The 26,559-nt window shown below is 46.7% G+C and overlaps 1 protein-coding gene across 21 annotated transcripts in view; it reads right to left on the bottom strand.

Moving 5' to 3' along the window:
- Positions 1-26,559, bottom strand: part of EPS15L1 (epidermal growth factor receptor pathway substrate 15 like 1) — a 107,588-nt gene that overhangs the window by 58,802 nt on the left and 22,227 nt on the right. For 9 of the 21 annotated variants that reach the window (XR_014055662.1, XR_014055663.1, XM_081496596.1 and 6 more), the window contains exons 2-9: positions 24,270-24,311; positions 23,982-24,071; positions 23,475-23,522; positions 21,560-21,655; positions 20,802-20,864; positions 11,205-11,330; positions 7,331-7,390; positions 3,132-3,365 (exon numbers count right to left, since the gene is read on the bottom strand). Coding sequence is in view for 18 of the 21 variants with exons in the window: in XM_081496596.1 (XP_081352722.1) it covers positions 3,132-3,365; positions 7,331-7,390; positions 11,205-11,330; positions 20,802-20,864; positions 21,560-21,655; positions 23,475-23,522; positions 23,982-24,071; positions 24,270-24,311 (759 nt within the window). In the remaining 3 variants the exon portion in view is untranslated. Of the gene's footprint in view, positions 1-3,131; positions 3,366-7,330; positions 7,391-11,204; positions 11,331-20,801; positions 20,865-21,559; positions 21,656-22,676; positions 22,833-23,474; positions 23,523-23,981; positions 24,112-24,269; positions 24,312-24,685; positions 24,837-26,559 lie in introns of those variants that run through there. The other 12 variants (XR_014055664.1, XM_081496604.1, XM_081496600.1 and 9 more) reach the window with 7 other exon arrangements.

Below are 26,559 nucleotides of genomic sequence, written 5' to 3'. Positions count from 1 at the left end.
CCCATGGGACAGGTGGGCACCCCGAGTTCGCAGTGCTGGTGCGGGAGCCCGGGCCTCGGAGGAGCACGACCACCACCCAGGAGGGCCCCACTACCCAGGAGGGCCCTGCTGTGGCGGACGAAGCTGAGAGCCCAGCAAGTTGTTGTGACTTCGGTGGTCGGTCACCCAGCACATGTGTGATCTCTCCTCACACCACCTGCTCAAGTCCTACACAAGAAAGGTAGATGCCAGGGTCCACCAGGGCCAGGGCAGGGCTTCCCTGGTGTCTCACTGGTAAAGAGTTTGCCTACTAACGCAGGAGACGTGGGGTTGGTCCCCTGTAACTGGCCCTCTGGGGCCCAGGTGGGGCTTTGCTCGCCTAGGGATGAGGAAAGTAGCAGGGATCGGGGGCAGTGGGGGAGGCATGGAGTTTGTGGGTCCACAGAGATGCCTGTTCTCGTATCTGTGATTCCACGAGCTGCACCTATTCCTGGGGAAGGGGACACACACCCACCTACCTCTGACCCCCAACTGTGGCCAGCAGTACACCGTCTAGTCAGGGGGGTCAGCAACATGCTCCTGGGATCCAGGGAGAGCCGCCAGACCACCAGGGGGTGGGCTGCCCCCACCAGCAATCTCAGCCCCACTTGCTCCCTTGTCAGTAAAACACACCACACGTGGCCTCACCTATGGTACTTAAGAACTCTTGGCAAGAATTCTGCAGACCCAAGGTCTTAGGTCTGGGACTTCCCTGGTGGTACAGTGAATAGGCATCCACCCACCAATGCAGGGGACACAGGTTCGATCCCTGATCCGGGAAGATCCCACATGCCGTGGAGCAACTAGAGCTGGTGCACCTAGAGCCCACACTCCCCACAAGAGAAGCCACCACACTAAGAAGCCTCAGCACCGCAGTGAAGAGCAACAGCCCGCTTACTGCAACTAGAAGAAGCCCGTGTGCACCAACGAAGACTTAGCACAACCAAAATAAATAAATAATTTTTTAAAAGGTGTTGGGTCTTGGAAAATAGCAGCTCATGCAAGTCTAACTCACTGGGCCCAGCCCCACCTCTCTGAGTCCAGCTCACCATCTTCTGGCTCACCCTGTCCCAGCCTTCTTCCTGTTTCAAGGACACAGGGAACGTCCCCACTTCAGAGCCTGGCCAGGCACTAGTCCTCAGGTGGCTTATGGTTCAGGTGTCGGCTCAGATGTCACCGCAGCAGGGGCCTTCCAGCTGGCCCCACCTGCAGGAGTGCAACCCTTCCTCACCCTGACACTTCCAGGCCAGGCCAAGTTCTGCTTTCTCAGGACTGCTGGAGCTTCCTCAGTTTACCAATGTAAACTAAGCCTATCATCTTAAGCTTAGATTATCGTCTGTCGCCCCAGAGAGTACTGGGAACAGCTGGTGGGCTGGGAAAGGTGCCTGGGCGGGGCCAGCGGCGACTGCCCTTCATCGAGAGCCACGCACAACTCACCAACCAGATGCCATGCCTCTCCAACGAGCTCCTAGGGCTAAGCCTCCTCCTCCCCCTCTGATATCTTTTTCTTTTTTTCAACTCCAAGATATGTGAGCTCCTAGAACCTCACAAGTCGAAAACTGAGCTTTAAATATATGTCACGATCACTGGAATTCCCCTGGTGGTCCACTGGTTAGGAATCCACCTGCCAATGCAGGGAACACGGGTTCCATCCCCAGTCCAGGACGATCCCACATGCCCTGGAGCAACTAAGCCCATGCACCGCAGCTACTGAAGCCTATGTGCCCTAGCACCTGCCACAAGAGAAGCCACCACGATGAGAAGCCTGCTCACCGCAACAAAGCAGCCCCACGTGTCGCAACCAGAGTAAGTTCATGTGCAGCAGTGACGACCCAGTGAAGCCAAAAATAAATAATATTGAGTTTTTTTCAAATGTCACTATCAAGAGACCTCACTGTCTTCTTATGCATTTCTCATTTTCATCATATTGCAAACATGCATGTGGTGCTGGCTGGTCTTCTTGTCACAATTCATGGCCTTTGAAACCACAAGTGAGGCAGAGATGTATCTTATGTTCTTGCATGTTTCAATGTCAAAGGTGCCTTTTCATAAAGAGCCCCTTATGATGCTGCCAGAGTGAGAAGCATATTTTTTGACAAATAAGGTGCTATCATGTGGAGGTGGAGCCCCCTCCTGTTTTCCTAACGTGAGACAGATGCCTCCCTCCATCATCTGATTACTCAACATGTATTTACTGAGCATCAAAGCACCAGAGATTCTTCTCGACGCTGACATTATAATCAGGAACTAACTCTGCTCTCACAAAGGTAACAGCAGAGGGCTGGGGGTGAGGGGGGAACCTGAACAGACGATACATAATTAACTGCAGAACAGACCAGGTGTGCAAGATCTAGAAGAATGCAGGTAGAGGGTCAGCAGTGGCCACACCAGGCTTTCCAGACAAAGTGACCTGTGAGCAGAGGCCTTGCGATGCCAGGTGCCTCGGTGGACAATCTGGGGAGGCGCCCTCCCAGCCAAGGGTCTACCCGAGGTAGGAGGGGTGGGAGGGTGAGCAGAGAGCCCCGAGGTGGGAGCATGCTCAGTGTGTTTGGGGAAAGGTGGTGTTTATGTATAAGTGAAGGAGAAAGTTAATTCTGAATCCCTGTTGCTATGGTCTGAATGTCTGTGACCCCCTCAATTCATACATTACAAGTCCTAAGCCCCAGTGTGATGGTGTTAGAAGTGGTGGGGGGCCCTCTGGAAGGTGACTAGGTCATGAGAACAGAGCCCTCATGAATAGGATTAGTGTGCCCTTATAAGAGGGACCTCAGAGAGCTTCCGCACCCTTTCAGCTGTGTGGGGACACAGTGAGAGGACAGCCATCTGTGAACCAGGAAGTGGCCCCACCAAACACCGAGTCTGCTGGCACCATGATCTTGCACTTTTGCTTCCAGAAGTGAGAAATAAATCTGTTGTTTAGAAGCCACCCAGTCTATGACATTGTCACAGCAGCCAGATGGGCTAAGACATGTGCTATAAAGATGTGATTTAATCACAGACTTAACCCTTCTTGGGTCACAAATGACCACTCCCGAGCAACATCTTACTGGGACTCTATGCAGCAGTGCCAACAGCTGCTCTGAGGCGTGGCCAGCACGCAGAGGGCACTGTACCTGTGCTTGCTTGATGCTGTGCTTGGGAGACAAGCTTCCAGTGCTGTTGAGGCTGCTGACGCTGCCGTGGGAAGGCGTGGAGCGGAGGCTGTCTTTCGGTGGGGGGCTGGCGGGCAGGACAGGCACGGCACCCGCGAACATTGTCTTCTTCCTCTTGGAGGGTGGGATGAGAGACGGGGGCAGGACGGAGGGCACGGGCTCCTTCTCGAGGGCTCGGTACACCAAGTGCATGGCCTGTGAGTACACAAGAAGGCATTTGGGTGGCAAGGCCCATGGCCAGGGCAGGTGGAGGGCAGCTCTTCCAGTGGCTCAGGGATGCCATGAAGACGGCTCTTTCTGAGGCTGCTTCCAAACAGAACGAGTGAAAATAAACCTTTTCTGATGAGCTGTGCCACCAATGCATGATTTTCCAAGACGTTCATTCAATCACACAACACTGAAATGAGTACAAAAAGAGGGACTTCCCTGGTGGTCCAATGGTTAAAAACTCCACGATCCCATTGCTGGGGGCCTGGGTTCGATCTCTGGTCAGAGAACTAGATCCTGCATGCCACAACTAAGACCTGGGGCAGTCAAATATATTTGAAAAAAAAAGGAGTATAAAAATAAAGAATGAGGGGCTTGGGGATTAGTGTTTAATGGGGACAGGGCTTTAGTTTTGCCAGGTCAAAAAGCTCTGATGACGGATGGCAGTCATGGCTGCACACCCTAAAAACGGCTATGATGATAAATTCTGTTATGTGTATTTTACCATAAATTAAAAAATAATAATGGACAGCCAGTGAAAAGAACAGGATAACAGAGAAACACAGGAAATGCTCAAAGAAGCTGATGTGTGTTGGGGAAAAAAACACACCTGAGCAGTGTGGGGTGTAAGGGGTTATGAATGGAGTCACATGAGAAATTTATAATTTTCTTGAAAAATGTTTAAATTTAATCTAGAAGTTTAAAATTTCAAAGGCTTTATACCACAGTACAGTAAGATAGTAATAAGCTTTAATTCATTTGTATGTTGTAAAATTTCATCTTAAATACATTTAAAATTCTTAGAACAGAAGATGGATATTGTTGTATTTCATTGTTTTTCTATTACTTAGGAATTCCCAGATTATTCTGCAATTTTTTTTTTGCTTGAAGTTAACCATGTGTGTGCTTTTTAGTCACTCAATCATGTCTAACTCTTTGCAACCCCATGGACTGTAGCCCGCCAGGCTCCTCTGTCCCTGGGGCTTCTCCAGGCAAGAATACTGGAGTGGGTTTCCATACCCTCCTCCAGGGGATCTTCCCAACCCAGGGATCAAATTCAGGTTTCCCTCACTGCAGGCAGATTCTTTACCTGAGCCACCAGGGAAGCCCTGAACTTAATTACTATTTATTAAAGCATTGTCCTTAACTATAAGCGGCTACTTTATTCTATTTTCGTTTGACATTTAATGGAATGAGATGAGTGAATAAATGTCATAAAACAAGAGAAAGTTCAAAGATGTGAATGAGGAGGAGGGAAGGGAGAAAGAAAAAGAGAGGACAGAATGACATGGGCCCAGGGTGGGGAGATGGGGGCCAGGCAAAGTCAGCCCAGCAGGCAGCTGGGAGAAGTGGGTGGGGAGCTGCGGGGGTGTGGAGGAAGGGCAGCTGCATAGGAAGGCAGCCCATGGGACCTAAGAGCCCCCAACCACACAGAGATCTACCACTGCTGCTAAAGGAGAAGAGGGCAGGAGTGTTAGGGATCTGGCATGGACAGAAGCCGACATGGGAGCGTCACAACACCTGGTGGTCATGTCTATACATACACCTGCTTCCCAGCTCTGCTGAAAGGGACAGAGGAAGCAGTGACATCCCAGGGGCCACTAAGCACTCCAGAGCCCAGACCATGGTCTCTAATACCCTTCTCCACTATAACGAACTGGGGGTCCGGAGAAATAGCTGATAATGGAGCTGAGAGAAGGGGTACACAGCAAGAGCCAGGAACATCACATCACATCAAAAGGAAGCAAATGCTCAAAGAATGATACGATGTGACCAAATGACAAAGGAGTTGGGCTGCAAGGAGCTCACCACTGGGCAAAATAAATCATGCTAGTAAAGGATTCTAAACCATGGAACAGAGAACAGGAGACACGTTCCTAAGTCCACTGTGATGTGAACAAATCCCTTACAGTAGAGGGCGAGCTAGAAAATGTACAAGGAATGACAGAACCAGAAAATTCTCATAAGGCAACTATCAGAAACCTGACTGATTCAGGTGAGATTCCTGGGAGGATGCAACAGCTAGCAGGTGAGAGGTGCAAGGGTACAGGGTGTTCAGTCTCCATGTGTCGTCTCTCATGGAAGACTGAGCACAAAAGAAAACAGTAACTGCAGAGGGAACCCCGAAGCCTCCACCCGACCTAGATCAAAGTTGACATCAAAGTAGAAGACGTGTAATAAGACATCACACGTCCTATCGATGTCCTGTGCCCTGGGGAGAACAAGCATCACCTCAGTGGGGACCTGCCCCACAGAAGTACAAGCCCTGGATCATCACGAGAAAACAGCAGAGAACCCCACACCAAGGGACGCTCTACAAACTGCTGGGGAGAACAAGCATCACCTCAGTGGGGACCTGCCCCACAAAGTACATGCCCCAGATCATGACAAGGAAACAGCAGACAACCCCTCACTAAGGGACACTCTACAAACTGCTGGCCTTAAAACTGCCCACACGACCACAAGACAGGAAGACAGATGCAGGAGCTGACCTAGATTACAAGAAACAGGGCTACAGACACAGGAGACTGGAGTCTCCTTCACTATAAAGGACATTTTTGGGAAAAACTGGCAAAATGTGAGTAATACCCTTAGATTACACAACAGATTAATAAAATAATACATATAATATATATGTGTATATATACAAAACATATATGATATAACCTATAATAACAGATTGATGGTGATTGCAGCCATGAAATTAAAAGACGCTTACTCCTTGGAAGGAAGGTTATGGCCAACCTAGATAGCATATTTAAAAGCAGAGACATTACTTTGCCAACAAAAGTCCGTCTAGTCAAGGCTATGGTTTTTCCAGTGGTCATGTATGGATGTGAGAGTTGGACGGTGAAGAAAGCTGAGCGCCGCAGAATTGATGCTTTTGAACTGTGGTGTTGGAGAAGACTCTTGAGAGTCCCTTGGACTGCAAGGAGATCCAATCAATCCATCCTAAAAGAGATCAATCCTGGGTATTCACTGGAAGAACTGATGTTGAAGCTGAAACTCCAATACTTTGGCCACCTCATGTGAAGGGTTGACTCATTGGAAAAGACCCTAATGCTGGGTAGGATTGGGGGCAGGAGGAGAAGTGGACGAGAGGATGAGATAGTTGGATGGCATCACCGACTCGATGGACATGGGTTTGGGTAGACTCCAGGAGTTGGTGATGGACAGAGAGGCCTGGCGTGCTGCAATTCATGGGGTCGCAAAGAGTCGGACACGACTGAGTGACTGAACTGAACTGATAATAACAGATACTACAATAAATTACACAATGTCAATGCCAATTTCCTGATTTTGAATTAGACAGTGGTAACGTAAAAGAACCCTCTGGCTTTGGGATATACACACTGAAGTATTTCAGGATGAAAAGGCCCACGTCTGAAACTCTAAAATGGTTCAAAGGAAAAATTAATGTGTGTGTATATATGCCTGTATATCTTCATATGCAAATGAGAGGGGGGGGCAAGGAGTGGAAGAGAGGGAGGGAGAAAGAAAGTCATTGTAGTAAAATGGCAACACTGGGAATCTGAGCAAAGATTCAAAACAATTCTGTCAAATTAAACCCTAATTATGTCAAAATAAACATTTAAAAAAAAATTAAACAAGAGGAATTTCTTGGCAGCCCAGCAGTTAATGACTCTGCTTTTCCAATGCAGAGGGCACAGGTTCCATCCCTGGTGGGGGAACTAAGACCCCACATGCCATAAGGCATGGCCAAATAAATAAATAAACAAATAAGATAAAAAAAAAATCCATCCAGGGTGGGAGGGAGGGAATATATGTACACATACAGCTGCTTCACTTCATTGTACAGCAGAAACTAACATAATATTGCAAAGCAACTATACTCCAATAAAAAAAGAAGGAAAAAAGTCCAGAAATCCCCACATGAGTTGCACATTTCCATCCTCAGGAGTGTGGGGAAAAGAGTCACAGTAGGGACCTACCACAGCAAACTCATCTCTGTCCAAGTGCCCATCCTTGTCGATGTCGCTGAGGTCCCAGACCTGCAAGGGAAGAGAAGCTTAGTAGGGGACGGTACCTGGGCTTTCCGCAGGCAGGAAGGGCCTGTGTGGTGGCAGGCACGCCCACCAGAATTCACATTCTGACTGCTGCTGCTGCTAAGTCGCTTCAGTCGTGTCCGACTCGGTGCGACCCCATAGACGGCAGCCCACCAGGCTCCACCGTCCCTGGGATTCTCCAGGCAAGAATACTGGAGTGGGTTGCCATTTCCTTCTCCGGTGCTGCACACCCGGGTTAAGACAAGGAAATCAAAGTGCATTTAAAAATCAGTCTTTAGGTTCTCTGCAAAGCCATCATCCAATGAAGTGTTGTCAATTCCAAGATACTTTCCACCATATTGACGGTCATTTTCACTAAAGAGGACCATGATTATAATCACGTCTAATCTGGTTTTTAGTCTTTGGTTTTAGTACAGTTGTTGCTCTGAACAGAAGCCTGCCCCCCGTGCATGCGTGCACGCACGCACACGCGCACACACACACCCACCCACCCCATCCCCATCATGGCTGTGGAGGGCCACGGGCAAACACTTGAGTAGGACTATGGGATCTTGCCTCCTTTCCCCTATCAATGGATGGTGAGAAAGAGGCCACAAACTATGCCAGGTCAACCTAGCACCCAGAAAGACAAGGCAGGCACGGATCAAATGCCGTGTGCTACATTTTCCAAAGTACAATCAAGGCACAAGCTTCCTGAGCTAGGTCAGCTATCCAGGACTAGTAGGGGGGCCAGCCTGACTCAGACACCAGTGCCCAGAGCCAGGCAAAGGGCCAGGGTCCATCCATGATGCTATGTATGCTGATGCCCACCCCCCAGTCAACCACTAGCTGCTTCAGCCCAGGGCTGCTTGTCATGTGTAGGCCCTCCTCTTCACCTCCTGCTGCTGTGTCCTTGGCTTGGGCCGCTCCATCATTCCACAGAGGCCAGAGCCTCAGCTGGCCTCCCTGCCTCTAGTCCTGTCCCCACGATAACCTCAGGACCTGCTCTAGAATACACTCTCACCCCACTTCACCTCACTGACAGCATTCAGACCCTGTTGCTCCGCCTGGCACAGGGAGCCCTGTGCCCTTAGCTGGTCTCCACGCCCCAGCCCATCCTCCTGGGACTCCACCTTGACCTCTAGGGACCTCAAACTGTTCACAGTCCCCTCAAGCATATGGATGCCCTTTTAAGTGTCTGGCACTGGGTTGAGTGCTTTACGTCCATGGTCTTAACGGAGGAAGTAGCAGCTCCGGAGGAGTAACATTCCCCAAAAATACAGCACATACAGGCGTTCCTGGCTCCACGGTCCTACCCCACCCTGGCACCACCGATGTTTGGGGCCAGATCATCTCTGTGGAGGCCACCCTCTGCACGGTAGGATACTGAGCAGCATCCCTGGCCTCTGCCCACCTGCTATCAATAGCATCCAACCCAGGTGGGACAACCAAGAATGTCTCCAGATACTGCTCAACATCCCCTGTGGGTGGAACTGCCTGGTGAGAATGCCAGCCCTCCTCGGCATGCTGGGCGGCCTCTGCTCATGCCATCGTGCACCCGGCCTTCTCAACCCATCATCACCCCCTGTTCCATCCCTCTAGAGGCTATAACCCAGGGGCATCTCCTCTAGGCAGCCTTCCCTGCCTGCCCTGAACCCCTTCGCTCAGGCAGGTCAGGTACCTCCCCTTCTACTACTGTCCCCACCAAGCAGAACTGTGATTATCTAAGAAGCAATGGTGGGGTGGGGGAGCACCAGGGAAAAGCGAGGGCTCTGGGACCACCAGGACCTCATTCCCTTCTCCATGAAACCCTGAGCAACTGACTGCCCATTCTCAAGGCCCTCATTTCCTCATATGGAAAATGGAGGACTTCCCTGGCAGTCCAGTGGTTAAGACTCTGTGCTCCCAATGAAGGGGGCACTGGTTCAAGACCCAGTCAGGGAAGATCCCACATGCTGTATCTCAAAAAAAAGAAAGAAAACAAAAGTGACAGCATCCATAACACTATCCATAACAAAGGAGTTGCAAGTTACTCAGTGACTTCATTCCTGCAAAGCTGTAGAACAGGGTCTAGCACATACTAAGCCCTCAATAAATAAATACTAGGATCTTAACTATTACTTACTTATTTGACCTCCAGGACTGTATCTATTAATAATTTCATCCCCCTCCTCCCAGTGCTCAGCGCAAGGCTGGCCCAGAACAGACTCCACAAAAAGGTTCCAAATGACTAAATGGATACCCAATGTGTGGGTGCAGGGGTGCACAGATGAATGAGTGTGCACAGAGATGCATGGATGGATGCCTGGGTGCACCAATGTGTGCATGCACAGATGGGTGGGTGCGTGGACGTGGAGGTGTGCAAGCGTGGATGGGTGGGTGCATGGACGTAGAGATGTGCGGACATGGAGGCGTGCATGCACAGACGTGTAGGTGCATGGACATGGAGGCATGCATACACGGGTAAACGGGTGCACATGTGGGCTGGTGTTTGGAAGGAGGGAGAGAATGAGAGAAGAGCAAAGAAGTGACCCCTGTGGACAAAACCTGGCGCCAGGGTAGAAGATCTGCAGAACCCACCCTTCCAAGCTGTAGCTCCCCTTCTAGTAAGGCACACCCTACTTCTGTCGATCTCCTTGCCTTGTGCATGACTTGGCTCTACGACACTATCACAGCCAACTGTCAGGTACTTTGAAGAACTGCCAAATAAAGGCACACTCTGTGCAGGAGCAGATCACCCCATCCTGCCTCATAAAGACCACTGGTGATCACTGTGGGTCCCCCTCACAGGTCTCCGTCTATACCACACCACGACCAAGAGACAAAGGGATCTGTGAGATCCCCTTTCTTAGTGGCCTCATTTCCAAACAAAGTCTTATCTGGGTGCTATAAAAAGGGCCAGAATCTGCAAATGTGCGACTCAAACAGGGACGTTACTAGGTGAATCCAAGTGGGCAGGAATCTGCCCCTTTCCCCACAGTTCTACCAAATGTCATGAGCTTGACCCACAGGTGTGGCCTAGGGCAGCAGGGACCTTGCTCTGTCCTCCTGCACCTGTCACATCAGCAGTTCCATCCAGACAGAGGACAACATCCATCCCCCTAGATCCAGAGTGGCACAGAGACAGCCACTGCAGAACTGGGCTATGTGCACATGGCAGACATGAGGGGCCATAACCAAATCTCATCAGAAGGAAAACAGTCAGGTTTAGAGAGCTGCATCTAAAAAAACTTGTAGGGACTTCCCTGACGATCCAGTGGCTAAGATTCTGTGCTTCCACTGCAGGGGGCATAGGTTTGATCCCTGGTTGGGGGATGAAGATCCCGCATGCCATGCAGTGTGGCCAAAAATAAAATTTTAAATACTTGTGTTTAATAGAAACAAAACTGAGGCTTTAAAATAAAAGGGAGGGGGTGGAGAATGCATAAAATTTTATCTAAAACTGCAGCAGAATTGAAAGTACCTTTACCTCAGGTTCACAGGCAGGAAAAAAAATTAAAAATAGAAAGGAAATACAGACATATATGACCATACTCGTCCCCTAGAGGTCTGGGTTCAAATCCAGCTTGGCCTGTCCTCAGCCCTGGGCAGTGAGAGCACCTTTGAGGTTGCCAGCCCATGCGTGCTGGGGAGCCTCTGTGAGCTGCACCCTGTGAGGCCACGAGCCAGCCCAAATGCAGTGACTACTCCATCCACGTCAGCCCCTGTGAAAATTGATGGTGTATGGCTGTGCCATAAGGCCCTGAAGTGTCGGGGGAGGTGGCGGGGTGGCATACCAACCAGATTCAGCAGTAGTGCCCTGTATGAGAGAACCACTTACCCTGCCCAGGACATCGAGAGGCAGCTTTGAGTTCATGAGGACTGGCTTGACTTTGTCTCCAGACAGCAAACCACTGACAGGTAAGAGGCTTTCAAAAATTCCATCAAATTTTGCCTTTTCTTCTACCTAGTTGGAAAGAAACAGCCTGAGTGAGGGAAAAAGTATGAGTACCCAAAATGAGCCCTGACCTTGAAGCTGACTGAAAGTGGGCAAGGATCCAGCACTGGGCTCACCTAAGAGCACAGGACAGTCTTCTTGCACTTCCAAAGTAAAGTCTAGGCAGAAGAATACAGTCCTCAAGTGACTATGGATCTGGTGGCAAAGGTCAACAGGGGAGAGGGGAGCCTGGCAGACTACAGTTCATGGAGTTACAAGAGTCAGACATAACTTAGTGACTAAACAACAACAAAAACAACCCAAGGTAATCCAGAGATTCAATCCCTATCAAAATACCAATGGTATTTTTCATAGAATGAGAACAAGTAATTTTAAAATTTGTATGGAAATGCTGCTGCTAAGTCGCTTCAGTCGTGTCCGACTCTGTGCGACCCCACAGACGGCAGCCCACCAGGCTCCACCGTCCCTGGGATTCTCCAGGCAAGAATACTGGAGTGGGTTGCCATTTCCTTCTCTAGTGCATGAAAGGGAAAATTGAAAGTGAAGTCACTCAGTCGTGTCCAATTCTTAGCGACCCCATGGACTGTAGCCTCCCAGACTCCTCTGTCCAGGGGATTTTCCAGGCAAGAGTACTGGAGTGGGGTGCCATTGCCTTCTCTGTATGGAAATGCAAAAGACTTCAAATAGCCAAAATAGTCTTGAGAAAAAAGGTAGAGCTGGAAATATCAAGCTCCCTAACCTCAGACTATACTACATAGCTACAGTTATCAAAACAGTATCCTACTGGTTCAAAAACAGACACAAAGATCAAAGGAACAGAACAGACAGCCCAGAAGTAAAGCCATACACTTATGCTCAATTAATCCAAGACAAACGAGGCAAAAACATACACTGGAGAAACGACAGTCCATTCAGTAAGTGGTGCTGGGAAAACCGGGCAGCTACATGTGAAAGAATGAAACCAGAACATTGTCTTACACCACATACAAAAATACGGCAAAGTGGATTAAAGACCTAAATGTAAGACCAGAAAATTCCGAGAAGAAAACATAGGCACACTCTTTGAAATAAATCATGGCGGTATTTCTTTAGATCTGTCTTCTAAAGCAAACAAAAGCAAACACAAAAAGAAAGAAATGGAACCTAGTTAAAAGCTTTTGCACAGCACAGAAAACCATCAACAAAACGAGAAGGCAGAGAGACAAGATGGCAGAGGAGCAGGTGGAAGTGGAGTACATCTCTCTCCACAGATACATCAGGAATACATCTTCAGATGCAGAAAATCTTGCAGAGAACAGCTGAGTATGGGCAGGAGTCCCTGACCACCGGAAAGAACACATAGACTCAAGACCCAGCACCTCCCAATTGCCGGTAGCACCCAGCGCAGGATACCTCACCCAAATAAGGAGCAAGGTAAGAACACAAACCCAGTCATCAGCAGACAGGCTTCCCCCAGATACCCCAAAACACACCACCTCACAGAGCCCTGTCACCTCCTCCCACCAGAACACAAGAACAGCCTCTCCCAACATGAAGCCTACACAGGCCACTGGGCTAACCTCACTCGGCGAGGGCAGAGACCAAAACAGAGGAACTATGACGCTCTGCCCTCAGGAAAGCAGACCTCAAACACAGTAAGCCAGACAAAATGAAAAGACGAGAAATACTGTGCAAATGAAGGAATGAGATAAAAACTCACAAGACCAAACAAGAGGAAATATGTAAACTACCTGAAAAAGAATTCAGAGTAATGTTAGCAAAGATGATCCAAAATCTCAAAAATAGAATAGGGAAAACGCAAGAATCATTTAACACACTTAACAAGGACCTAGAAGAAACAAAGAAAAAACAGTGACGAACAACACAGTTACTGAAATTAAAAATACTCTAGAAGGAATCAATAGCAGAATAACTGAGGCAGAAGAATGGATAAGTGAGGTGGAAGACAGAATGGTGGAGATAACTGCTAAAGAGCAGAACAAAGGAAAAAACAATGAAAAAAACTGAGGACAGTCTCAGAGATCTCTGAAACAGTATCAAATGCACCAATTTTCAAATTATAGAGGTCCTAGAAGAAGAAGAGAAAAAGAAAGTGTCAGAGAAAATTTTTGGAAAGATTATAGTTGAAAATTTCCCCAACACAGGAAAGGAGATAGTCCATCAAATCCAAGAAACACAGAGAGTCCCATACAGGATAAACCCAAGGAGAAACACACTGAGACATTTATTAATCAAACTAACAAAAATTAGACACACAAAAAAAGTGTGAAAAGCAGCAAGTAATATACTTGCTGCTTTGGGAAACCCCATATGATTAACAGCTAATCTTTAAGGAGAAACTCTGCAGGCCAGAAGGGAGTGGCAGGATACATTTTAAGTAATGAAAGGGAAAAATCTACAACCAAGATTACTCTACCCAGCAAGGATCTCATTCAAAATTGACAGAGAGATCAAAAGCTTTAAGGACAAGCAGAAGTAAAGGGATTCAGCAGAACCAAACAAGCTTTACAACAAATGCTAAAGGGACTTCTGCAAGCAGGAAACACAAGAGAAGGAAAAGACCTACAAAAATAAACCCAAAACAATAAAATGCTAATAGGAACACATATATCAATAATTACTTAAAATGTAAACTAATTAAACACTCCAACCAAAGATACCAACTGGCTGAATGGATACAAAAACAAGACCCATATATTTGCTGTCTACAAGAGTCCCACTTCAGACCTAGAGACACATACAGACTGAAAATGAGAGGATGGGAAAAGATATTCCATGCAAATGGAAATCAAAAGAAAGCCAGAGCAGTAATTCTCATTATCAGACAAAACAGATCTTAAAATAAACAATATTATAAGAGATAAGGACACTACATAATGATCATGTGATCAATACAAAAAGAAGACCTAACAATTGTAAATGTTGATGCAACCAACATAGGAGTGTGCTCAGTCGCTTCAGTCATGTCCAATTCTTTGTGACCCTATGGACTATAGCCCACCAGGATCCTCAGTCCATGGAATTCTCTAGGCAAGAATACTGGAGTGGCTTGCCATTTTCTTCTCCAGGGGATCCTCCTGATCCAGGGATCAAACCTACATCTCCTGCATTGCAGGCAGATTCTCTACCACTGAGCCACCAGGGAAGCCAAACATATAAGGCAAACACTAACAGACATAAAAAGGAAAATCAACAGTAACACCATAATAGTGGGTGACTTTAACATCCCACTTATACCAATGGACAGATCATCCACAGAGAAAATTAATAAGAAAACACAAGCCTTGAATGACACATTAGGCTCAGTTCAGTTCAGTTCAGTCGCTCAGTCGTGTCCGACTCTTTGAGACCCCATGAATTGCAGCACGCCAGGCCTCTCTGTCCATCACCAACTCCCGGAGTCTACCCAAACCCATGTCCATCCAGTTGGTGATGCCATCCAACCATCTCATCCTCTGTCGTCCCCTTCTTCTCCCGCCCCCAATCCTACACAGCATTAGGGTCTTTTCCAATGAGTCAACCCTTCGCATGAGGTGGCCAAAGTATTGGAGTTTCAGCTTCAACATCAGACCTTCCAATGAACACCCAGGGTTGACCTCTTTTAGGATGGATTGACTGGATCTCCTTGCAGTCCAAGGGACTCTCAAGAGTCTTCTCCAACACCACAGTTCAAAAGCATCAATTCTGCGGCGCTCAGCTTTCTTCACCGTCCAACTCTCACATCTATACATGACCACTGGAAAAACCATAGCCTTGACTAGACGGACTTTTGTTGGCAAAGTAATGTCTCTGCTTTTAAATATGCTATCTAGGTTGGCCATAACCTTCCTTCCAAGGAGTAAGCGTCTTTTAATTTCATGGCTGCAATCACCATCAGCAGTGATTCTGAAGCCCAAAAAAATAAAGTCTGACACTGTTTCCACTGTTTCCCCGTCTATTTCCCATGAAGTGATGGGACCAGATGCCATGATCTTAGTTTTCTGAACGTTGAGCTTTAAGCCAAATTTTTCACTCTCTCTCTTTCACTTTCATCAAGAGGCTCTTTAGTTCTTCTCCACTTTCTGCCATAAGGGTGGTGTCATCCGCATATCTGAGGTTATTGATATTTCTCCTGGCAATCTTGATTCCAGCTTGTGTTTCTTCCAGCCCAGCGTTTCTCATGATGTAGTCTGCATATAAGTTAAATAAGCAGGGTGACAATATACAGCCTTGATGTACTCCTTTTCCTATTTGGAACCAGCCTGTTGTTCCATGTCCAGTTTGAACTGTTGTTTCCTGACCTGCATACAGGTTTCTCAAGAGACAGGTCAGATGGTCTGGTACTCCCATCTCTTTCAGAATTTTCCACAGCTTATTGTGATCCACACAGTCAAAGGCTTTGGCATAGTCAATAAAGCAGAAATAGATGTTTTTCTGGAGCTCTCTTGCTTTTTCGATGATCCAGTGGATATTGGCAATTTGATCTCTGGTTCCTCTGCCTTTTCTAAAACCAGCTTGAACATCTGGAAGTTCACGGTTCACGTATTGCTGAAGCCTGGCTTGGAGAATTTTGAGCATTACTTTACTAGCATGTGAGATGAGTGCAATTGTGCGGTAGTTTGAGCATTCTTTGGCATTGCCTTTCTTTGGGATTGGAACGAAAACTGACCTCTCCCACTGTGGCCACTGCTGAGTTTTCCAAATTTGCTGGCATATCGAGTGTAGCACTTTCACAGCATCATCTTTGAGGATTTGAAATAGCTCAACTGGAATTCCATCACCTCCACTAGCTTTGTTCGTAGTGATGCTTTCTAAGGCCCACTTGACTTCACATTCCAGGATGTCTGGCTCTAGCTGAGTGATCACACCATCGTGATTATCTGGGTCATGAAGATCTTTTTCGTACAGTTCTTCTGTGTATTCTTGCCACCTCTTCTTAATATCTTCTGCTTCTGTTAGGTCCATACCATTTCTGTCCTTTATCAAGCCCATCTTTGCATGAAATGTTCCTTTGGTATCTCTAATTTTCTTGAGATCTCTAGTCTTTCCCAATCTGTTGTTTTCCTCTATTTCTTTGCACTGATCGCTGAGGAAGGCTTTCTTATCTCTCCTTGCTAGTCTTTGGAACTCTGCATTCAGATGGGAATATCTTTCCTTTTCTCCTTTGCTTTTCGCTTCTCTTCTCTTCCCAGCTATCTGTAAGGCCTCCTCAGGCAGCCATTTTGCTTTTTTGCATTTCTTTTCCATGGGGATTTTCTTGATCCCTGTCTCCTGTACAATGTCACGAACATCTGTCCATAGTTCATCAGGCACTCTGTCTATATGGACCTAATTGATATCTTCAGGACATTTATCCAAACGCAGAAGAATACTCTTTCTTCTCAAATGCCACATGGAACGTTCTCCAAGATAGATCACATCTTGGGTCACAAATCAAGCCTTGGTAAATTTAAGAAAACTGAAGTTGTACCACGCATCTTTTGACTACAACACTATGAGACTAGATATCAATTAGGGATATCTAAGGGGGAAAAATGTAAAAAACAAAAACACATGGAGATTAAACAATATGCTTCTAAATAACCAACAGGTTACTGAAAAAGTCAAGGAGGAAATTTTAAAAATACCTAACAAAAAAAGTGACAATGAAAACACGATGACTCAAAACCTATGGGATGCAGCAAAAGCAGCTCTACAGGGAAGTTTAGAGCAATACAACTCTACCTCCAGAAACAAGAAAAAGATCAAATAGACAACCTTACCTTATACCTAAAGCAACTTGGAAAAGAACAAAAAAACCCCAGAGTTAGTAGAAGGAAATAAATCATAAAGATCAGAGCAGAAATAAATGAAAAAGAAATGGAGGAAACAATAGCAAAGATCAACAAAACTAAAAGTTGGTTCTTTGAGAAGATAAACAAAACTGACAAATCATTATTCAGAATCACCAAGAAAAAAAGGGGGAAGACTAAAATCAATAAAATTAGAGATGAAAGGTAGCCTATGAACGGGAGAAGAGATTTGGAAATGATTTACCTGATAAGGGGTTAATATCTAAAAATATACAGAGAACTCATTCAACTCAGTATCAAAAACCAAACAACCTGATTAAACAACGGGCAGAGGATCTGAACAGACATGTTTCCAAAGTATTACAGATGGCCAACAGACACATGAAAAGATGCTCAATGTCATCATCAGGGAAATGCAAATCAAAACCACAGTGAGGTATCACCTCACACCTGTCAGAATGGCTACTGACAAAAAGACAACAAATAACAAATGTTAGTGTGAGTGTAGAAAAACCTTCTGCACTGTTGGCAGGATTATAAAATGGTCCAGCCACTATCAGAAATAGTATGGAAATTCCTCAAAAAATTAAAAACAGAACAATCACACAATCCAGCAATTCCACTTCTGGGTATTTTTCCAAAGAAAACAAAAACCCTAATTGGAAAAGACATAATTCCTATGTCCACTACAGCTTTATTTACAATAGCCAAGATAGGGAAGCAACCCAAGTGTCCATCGATAGAAGACTGAAAAGAAAATGTGGTAGGGGCTTCCCTGGGAGCTCAGTGGTAAAGAATCTGCTTGTCAATGCAGGAGACACGGGTTCGCTCCCTGATCCAGGAAGATTCTACATGCTGCAGAGCAACTAAGCGCATGTGCCACAACTACTGTGCCTGTACTCTCGAGCCCAGGAGCACAGGCGGCAACGACTGAGGCCCGTGTGCCCCAGAGCTCACACTCCGCACAAGAAAAACCACCACAATGAGAAGCTTGCACACCGCAACTAAAGAGTGAGCCTCCACTCACTGCAACTAGAGAAAAGCCCATGCAGCAATGGAGACCCAGCACAGTCAAAAATGAATAAAATTATTTTTTTAAAAAGATGTGGTGTGTGTATATATACATACACACACACACACATATATACACACAATGGAATTATTACTCATTAAAAAAAAAAAAGAAATCTTGCCATTCATGACAACATGGTTGGATCTAGAGGGTTTCATGCTAGATGAAAGAAGACAGAAAAAAAGAAATACCATATGATCTCACTTACATGTGGAATCTAAGAAACAAAACAAAATGAAAACACTCTTAGATACAAAGAAGAAACAAGGTGGTTCCCAGAGGGGAGGTGGTGGAAGGTTGGACAAATAGCTGAAGGGAATTAAAGGGTACACACTTGAAGGTACAAAACAGATAAGCCAGGGGATGCAATACACAGCATAAGGAATACGGTCAGTAACACTGTAGTAACTTTATATGCAGACAGATGCTTACTAGGCTTACCATGGCAATCATCTCATCAACATATGCAAATGTCGAATCGCTGTGAAAACTAACATAACACTGAAACTGAAACTACATAATATTGTACTTCAACTATATTTCAATTTTAAAAAACAGTTAAGACAGTGAATCGGGGCTTCCCAGGTAACTCAGTAGTAAAGGATCCACCTGCCAATGCAGGAGGCATAGGAGACTCAGGTTCAATCTCTGGGTCGGGAAGATCCCCTGGAGAGGAAATGAGGACCCCCTCCAGTATTCTTGACAGGATACTCCCGTGGTCAGACCATGGGGTCGCAAAGAGTCAGGCACGACTGAGCGCTCATGCATGCAAGATAGTGAATGTGTGATGTATATTTTACCACAATTCAAAAGAAAGAAACTGCAATCAGAATACAAGCAGACACTGCACTCGAGTCGCCGTCAGAGCTGAGAAGCCCACTTCCCTGCATCTGCCTGGAGTGTGGAATTCTCTGCGGATCTGTCCGACTTGCCAACTCTGGCTTCAAGAAGCTCAGGGACTTTCACGACAGAAAAGAACGCTAACACTGGTCACTGATCTCTGAAGGGACTCGAAGCTCCCTGCCCCATCACAGCACCATTCCTCCCCCAACTCCCCTCTTCAAGGCCTCACAGGCTCCTCAGCCACCAGCTCTTCTCTGGAGGACTCAACACAGCCCCTGCTGGAAAGGGGCTGAAACGGTTTGAGGAATAATAAGAGCCCTTTAGAACCGTCTTTCACAATGAAGCAGCTGCTTTTCAAAGTAGATGCCATGCAAGTGGACTACACAGAAAGAAATCCTTCGGTACTACAATAACGGCTGGCAAAGTGCCTGATTTATCACAAAGGCAACTCCTTGCCCCTGGGTCAGCTGAGGCCTCCCCGCCCTGTCCCTGCACAGACCTCTCCCAAGGGTTCCCTCCTTGAACCCTTCCAACTCTATTCAGTTCAGTTCTGTCATACAGTCGTGTCCGACTCTTTGCGACCCCATGAACCGCAGCACACCAGGCCTCCCTGTCCATCACCAATAAAAAAGGACAAAACCACCTGGGGCTGGGAGGTGTCTATTTTTTTAATTTACTTTTAATTGGAGGGTAATTGCTTTACAATGTGGTATTGGTTTCTGCCGTACAACATGAATCAGCCATAAGTATACATATATCCCCTCCCTCTTAAGCCCGCCCGCCCCACCCCCATCCCAGAGCACTGAGCTGAGCTTCCTGTGTTATACACCAGTTTGCCACTAGCTATCTGTTTTACACATGGTGGTGTATATATGTCAATGCTACTCTCCCAACTAATCCCGCCCTCTCTTCCCTTTGCTGTGTCCACAAGTCCGTTCTCCACGTCTGTGTCTCTATCCCTGCCCTGCAAATAGGTTCATCAGTACCATTTTTCTAGATCCCATACATATGCATTAATACACGATATCTGTTTTTCTCTTTCTGACTTACTTCACTCTGTATAACAGGTTCTAGGTTCATCACCTCACTTCAACTGAAGAGAGGTGTCTATTTGATAGCAGGACTGCTATTAATGCTGGTATTTAAGTCAAATAAAACTGAGGCAATGTAACAACAGTGAGTGGGGAGGAAGTCTCATTGGGAGACCATCTCTTGAGTCATACACAAATTGCCTTCAAGAGTAATTCTGCACTTATTAAGAGACACAACACTCATTTCTTTTCTTTCTAGAAGCAGCAACACAGGTCTGTGGCCTCAACATCCTGTCTTTAAAAGAACACTTAAAGTGGTGAGAGAAGTTTTTCAAAAAGCAATGACAGCAACAGAGAGGAAAGAACTGTAAAGCATAAACTGGCTGGAAATAAGGGAGAAAGCTAAGAAGACATTCTGGAAGTCTTCATGCTTGAGAGTTCTCACAATTTCTCCTATCCTGATTAACCTACCTGGGCAGCAAAATCACAGAGTGTGACCTAGAAATACAAGGTATCCACTGTGAAATTTTCAGAATGCAACATCTGCCTGCCTTAGTAGGCAACAACACCCAATTACAGGAAAAGGTGATGGTTTTTGCAAAAGACTCTAATTTAGAAAAGTATTTCATCCAAATTCTGTGGCACAGTCACTCTGAAACAAAGTGGATGATACAGTCATCCTATGAAATGTGCTGAACGTCATAAATGACTAAAACAAATGCATGTGAAAGACAGCTGAGGGGGCGCCTTGCCCATCACTTACCCTCACAGCCCAGTGGGCCTCTGCAGAAGGCGGCGTGACCATCAGAGGGCTGCTGGTGTCATGCTGAGGAGAAAGAGAAGCACTCCACTGTAGCTGGCACCGAATTCTACTACAGGAGCACGTGTTTATTGTAAGGGTATCCCTTTCAAAGTGCTCTCAAAAGGGAGAAAGATCTCAGAAAGTTAAACACAGCATTACCACATCACTCAGCAATTCTACTCCTAGGTATAGACCCAAAAGGACTAAAAACAGGTGTGCAAACAATCCCTTGTACATGAATTATTATGTCCACCAACAGACGAAAGGATCAACAAAATGAGGCAGACCACAGAATGCAATCTTATTCAGTCATGAAAAGGCATGAAGTACTGACACATGCTACAAAGTGGATGAACCTTGAAAACAGCATGCTAAGTGAAAGAAACAAGATGTATGATCCTATAAAATGCACAGAGATAGAAAGCAGATTAGTGGCTGCCAAGGGCTGGGGGCAGGGAGAGGGGCGGGCAGAATCAAGAATTACTTCATGGGTACACGGTTTTCTTTGGGGGACTATGACAATGTTCTAGAACAGACAGAGGTGATGGTTACACAGTGCTGTGAATGCACTAAACAGCACCCAGTGGTTCATTTTTAAAATCAATTTTAGATTATGTGAATCTCCCCGCAATTTAAAAAAAATTAAAAAGAGAGAAAAAACATGGAGAGAGAGAGACAAACAGAAAAATTAGAGAAGCATGGAGGGTTTTGACACTTACAAATTTAGGCGGTGGCATGTTCAAATTCAGATTGCTCAAGGTAACTTCGTGGCCACTCTGTGCACAGGCCACTAGTCTCAGTGCAACATAGAAACCCTGCAAATCCAAGAGAGGGGGAGGCGTAAACCCCACCCAGCTGGCAGCAGTGGTGGAGGAGCTGTCTGCAGTCAGGGGCTTTGGGGGACGAGGGGTTTCATGTCACTTCAGCAAGGGAGCCCACACATGCTCAAGTCTCTTACAGACTCAAGCAAAACCGGTCTCACCCTGGGAGCACTGTATAAATGAATGTGCTACGACAGACTTAGCCCATTGCTTTCTGAATGCTATAAGATTTCAAATAGGTGTGTTTTCAGAAACAATGAGCTCTCAACATTTAGGAAATGCTAGAGTGTACAGTTTTAAGTCTAAAGGGTGGTTCAAATATGTACTGACTTTTTAGAAATGGTTTGGAATAGACACAGCTGTTTGGGACTTGACACTCATCATTCAGTGGATCCCCCTGGCCTCACTGAACAGAGTATCCCCCACTCACCCCCTGCTCCCCAATGGCCGGATGTGGACTTCATCTCCCACACAAGGACAAAGGACCTGAACTAGGGCCTTGCCTCCTCCTCACCCTCCTCCGAAGCCAAGACTGGCCATGCCACGGGCTTAGGGGACTAGTGCAGGATCACCTAGTTTTTCTAAATTGATCAACAGGCTGAAGAACATGGATTCTTTTTAAAGCTATAAACACAATTATGGTTTTAAAATCTTCTTCACAGAAATGTGAGCACTAGAGCAGCCTTTCTCTGGCTGATGTCTACAGAATGCCCGTGTACCATGTAGAGAAATGGGGACATCAGTAAAGTTAGAAGAACTGCACTCAGCAAAGATAACAGGGTTCTTGGGGCTTCCTTGGTGGTCCAGTGGTTAAGACTCCACACTCCCAATGCAGGGCGCAGGGGTTTGATCACTGGTCAGGGAACAAAGATCCCACATGCCACGTGCTGCAGCCAAAAATTTTTTTAAAAGAGAAATAAAACAGGGTTCTCTCCCACAAAGGTCCTCTGAACCCTTAACACACAAACGTGCGCTATGAATCTCAAGCAAGGGAGGAGGAGAGTATGGTGCTTACTCCACAGGTCAGATCATGGACAGTGAGACACCAGGAACCACACCCCTTTGAATAGTTTGGGGAAAGACTGAACTAAATTAAAATATGACCAGTTAAAAATCATAAGTACTAGCTTCCCAGATGGCGCAGTGGTGAAGAATCCAACTGCCAATGCACAAAAAGTCTAAAGCACTATAACATTCCACTTACAGAATATTCTCAGAATGACGGGATTACATCACAGAAGGACCCAGTGGTTGCCAGGGTTCAGGATGTGACGCCCAAAGGGCAGCATGAGGGGGACTCTTCGGGGGCGGTGAGAATGTTCTAATCCTGACGGTGGTGGTGGTTACTTGAATCTATGCAGGCGATACAATTACACAGAATCCTATACACCAGAGACAAAAACCACACCAAAGTGCCTACGAACGTGGTCAGCTCCGAGTTAGGCCTCTGGTCTAGTGCTGCGCGGACCTGAGCACCGTGCTTTGGGGAGAGCAGGGAAAGGACACACAGGAACAACCTCAACTATTTTCTGCAACTTCCCTGAGAGTCTGAAGTCATAGAACATTTGGAAAACATCTGAGTCACCTGTAACCACACAAAATATTAAAAAGATTACGCTAACCAGGAAACATGGCTCCAAGAGTTCAAGAGACCTTTATTCTGAAGTGAAACCTTGCCGTTTTAACAGTCTGATGGCCCCATTGATGTCTAGCGACACTCGTCAGTGGGGACAACAAGGGAGGAAGTGCAGAGGTGACCTGGCCTGGGGGCCTGGCCCAGCCCTCCACTTACTCTGTGTGTACGTGTATATACCTGTTTGTCCAAGTACCCTTTACCTTCTGGGTCAGCCAAGTCCCATATCTGTGGAAACACAAAAATGCTCATGAGTGTGACCGCCGATCATCTCCTCACCAAGCAGGAGCCATCGTCGCCACTGACCTGCACACGTGAGCCTTATGTACAGGTCCCAGCAGCCAGACTCAGACGAGGTGAACGGCCTGGGCCCCTCCCTCTCCCCAGCGAGGCAGCAGCACAGGCCAGAGAACTCCTAAGTGTACCAGGCTCCAAGGCCAACATAAATCCACAGCTAAGACCCCAAGAGCGCTCAGGCCCCTTGTCTGCTACCCAAGCAAAGGGGGGCAGCAAGCATTAAAGCATTTGCACCCACCAGTTATAGCCCCGAGAGGTTCGCAGTGGCCAGCCCGCTTCCCAAGAGGAATACAGACCCCATGAAGAGGGGTCTGCACAGGCCAGTGTTCACCTGCCAGGGGAACCCTGAGGGTGGTCGCAGAAGAGAAATCGCTATCATTCATCACCTACCTTCCCAAGGATAATGTCTGAGAGCCCAGACTTCTTTAGAAAAAGTGCAGCTTCACTCGCCCCAACTCGCCCTGTGTATGCTGGGTCTACCTGGAATTGGGGAGCAACACTTGAGATAAGGCTTTGGCAGCTGAGCAGCAGGGAAAGCAACACCCATGACACTGGCTGCTAGCTGACAGCTGGGAAACAGAAAGGGAGGCAAGGCCTCTCTGGGTTGCAATTCAGCTGGGGGTTTCCAAGTCACTCTCTCTCTAAGCTCAATCCAGAAAGACACTAGCGAAAACTTACCTGCTTGTAGTAAGACTCATATAATGGATTTCCGGTGGGAATCTGTAAACAAAACCACAGACACTGGTCAAACGTGGACACAAAGCCTCTCTTTAAAAAAAGTGTCATCCCCTCAATCTGTCATCACCAAAATACATAAATATCAAAATCAAAATGTAGGCACCGTAAATGTCCTCTCTACACAGACTCCCTGGAGGAGGAAATGGCAACCCACTCCAGTATTCTTGCCTGGGAAATCTCATGGACAGAGGAGCCTGTCGGGCTCCAGTCCACGGGGTCGCAAGGAGTCAGACATGACTGAGTGACTTAACAACAAAAAACCCAGACTGCAGTTTATTCTCAGACAGACATCTCACACTTCCTCAGTTTAGAAAAAGGAAATGCTAATGCTCTCAAATAAGTCCTGATTCCAACACAAACCACGCAGCTCTTCAGGAAGGAGTGGCAGCCCAGGGCTGGTTTCCATTCACTGACCGACGGGATTTCGGTGCGTCCGGGAGCTCACAGGGAGCAGACACCATTATCCTTTGAGACTGTTTTCTGGCTCCAGAACCGGAATAGGAGTCTCTGCAAGTCACCATGAATCACCAGTCACACCAGCTTCAGACTGGTTTCCTTGCTCCAAGTCTTATCCCCACCCATCTGGTCTTCCTCCAGCCACCCACCCGAAGGACTGGGCAAAAAGGCACAGACCAGCCCCAGGCACCAGGAAAGACTTGGCCAGTGACAGCTCCCACTATGACAGGCAGGAAGTTCAAAGTCCTCAGCTTGGCACGGAAGACACTCCACATTCCAGCCATCAGATTTCCTAAGATGCTGCTGTTCAGAGAAGATAACCACCTGATCTACAGTCAAGAGGCTAACTGAGACACGCCTGGATTCAGCTTGGTGGCAGCCAAACCCTCACAAATCCAAGTGTCTGTGGTCTCTTTCCAACCTCAGCGAATCGCCCCCCAGTGGCGAGGAGATCTGCGGGAGTGTGCCAGCAGGGGCAGGAATTGAGCAGCCTCTAAGATGCTGGCTGTAAAGGCTTACACGTGTCTTTTGTTGCGTGAAAAGAAAAAAGCAGGACACGGCAAAGGTGCTGTTGACTTAGGGAGCTGAGAAAAGTGAAGAAGACAATATTATGCTTAATCGTATGGAAGAACAGGTGTGTAAACAGCTAAAGAGAAGAATACCAGGAAAAATGAGTACCAGATGACAGGTGGGATGACTGTTCATTTTAAAAGTCTTCAAACACTGCTGTGCAATTTTTCATAATGAATAAAACGGGTGAGGTGGGTTCCTTTCGGCTAGAATCACTGACTTGAACCAGCCCAAAGCTTGCATACTACTGAGTGGTAAAAAGTCACTTCAGTTTAAAAATAATGGCCAGATTATGGTCAGCTTCTCCCGGGGATGGCAACACCTGCAAACACAGGAAGAAGTGAAAGTACAAGAACAGCAGCCATAGCGAATGAAAATAGAAGAGAAAGAGTATAAAGACCTGAAAGGGAGGCAGAGGAGAGTCAAAACAAAAGAAAGAGGGGAAGTCCTGAGAAGGCAGAGAAAGAGAAGCAGAACATATGAAAAAGCAAGAAGCGGGACTTCCCTGGTGGTCCAGTGGCTAAGACTTCACTTTCCCCATGCAGAAGCCCACGGTTCAATCCCTGGTCAGGGCACCATTCCCCACATGTCGTAACGAAGACTTCTCTCAAGCTGCACCTAAGACCCGCTGCAGCCAAAATGAATAAATAAATATTTTTAAAGTACATTGCTATGTGATAAAGATATCTTTAAAAAAAAAAAAAAAGGCAAGAACGGAGGGTAAAGCCCGATGCTTGAGCAAGAAAAGATGACGACACCAATGAGAAGAAGCTAACAGCTGAGTGGGGACTCCCTGACAGTCCAGCGGGTAGGACCTGGTGCTTTCATTGCCATGGGCCCAGGTTCATTCTCTGCTCAGGGAATTAAGATTCGGCAAGCAGTGTGGCATGGCCAAAAAAAAAAAAAAGCTAAGTGTACAGCAGCTACGGCAACTCCCTGGCCGCTAGCTTCCTCCTGCCTTGGGCCCTTGCAGATACCATTCTGAGGGAGGCTGTCCACCTTAGCTTCTTATGACTTAGATAGTAGTGACCACCATCACGCCCTGTTTGATCGCCAGAATTTTAAATTCCACATGATATCACAGAATTCAACAGCAAAAAACAAAACAACCCAATGAAGAAATAGGCAGAGGATCTCAATAGACATTTTTCCAAAGAAAACATTACAGATGACCAACAGGTATGTGAAAAGACATTCAACATCA

This window comes from Giraffa tippelskirchi, chromosome 6 (assembly GCF_054371585.1).
Source record: "Giraffa tippelskirchi isolate mGirTip1 chromosome 6, T2T-mGirTip1v1.2.pri, whole genome shotgun sequence".
In the NCBI taxonomy this organism is placed as follows: domain Eukaryota; kingdom Metazoa; phylum Chordata; class Mammalia; order Artiodactyla; family Giraffidae; genus Giraffa; species Giraffa tippelskirchi.
The sequence above is the reverse complement of the archived record's forward strand: the minus strand, read 5'-3'. Positions and strand labels throughout refer to the sequence as shown.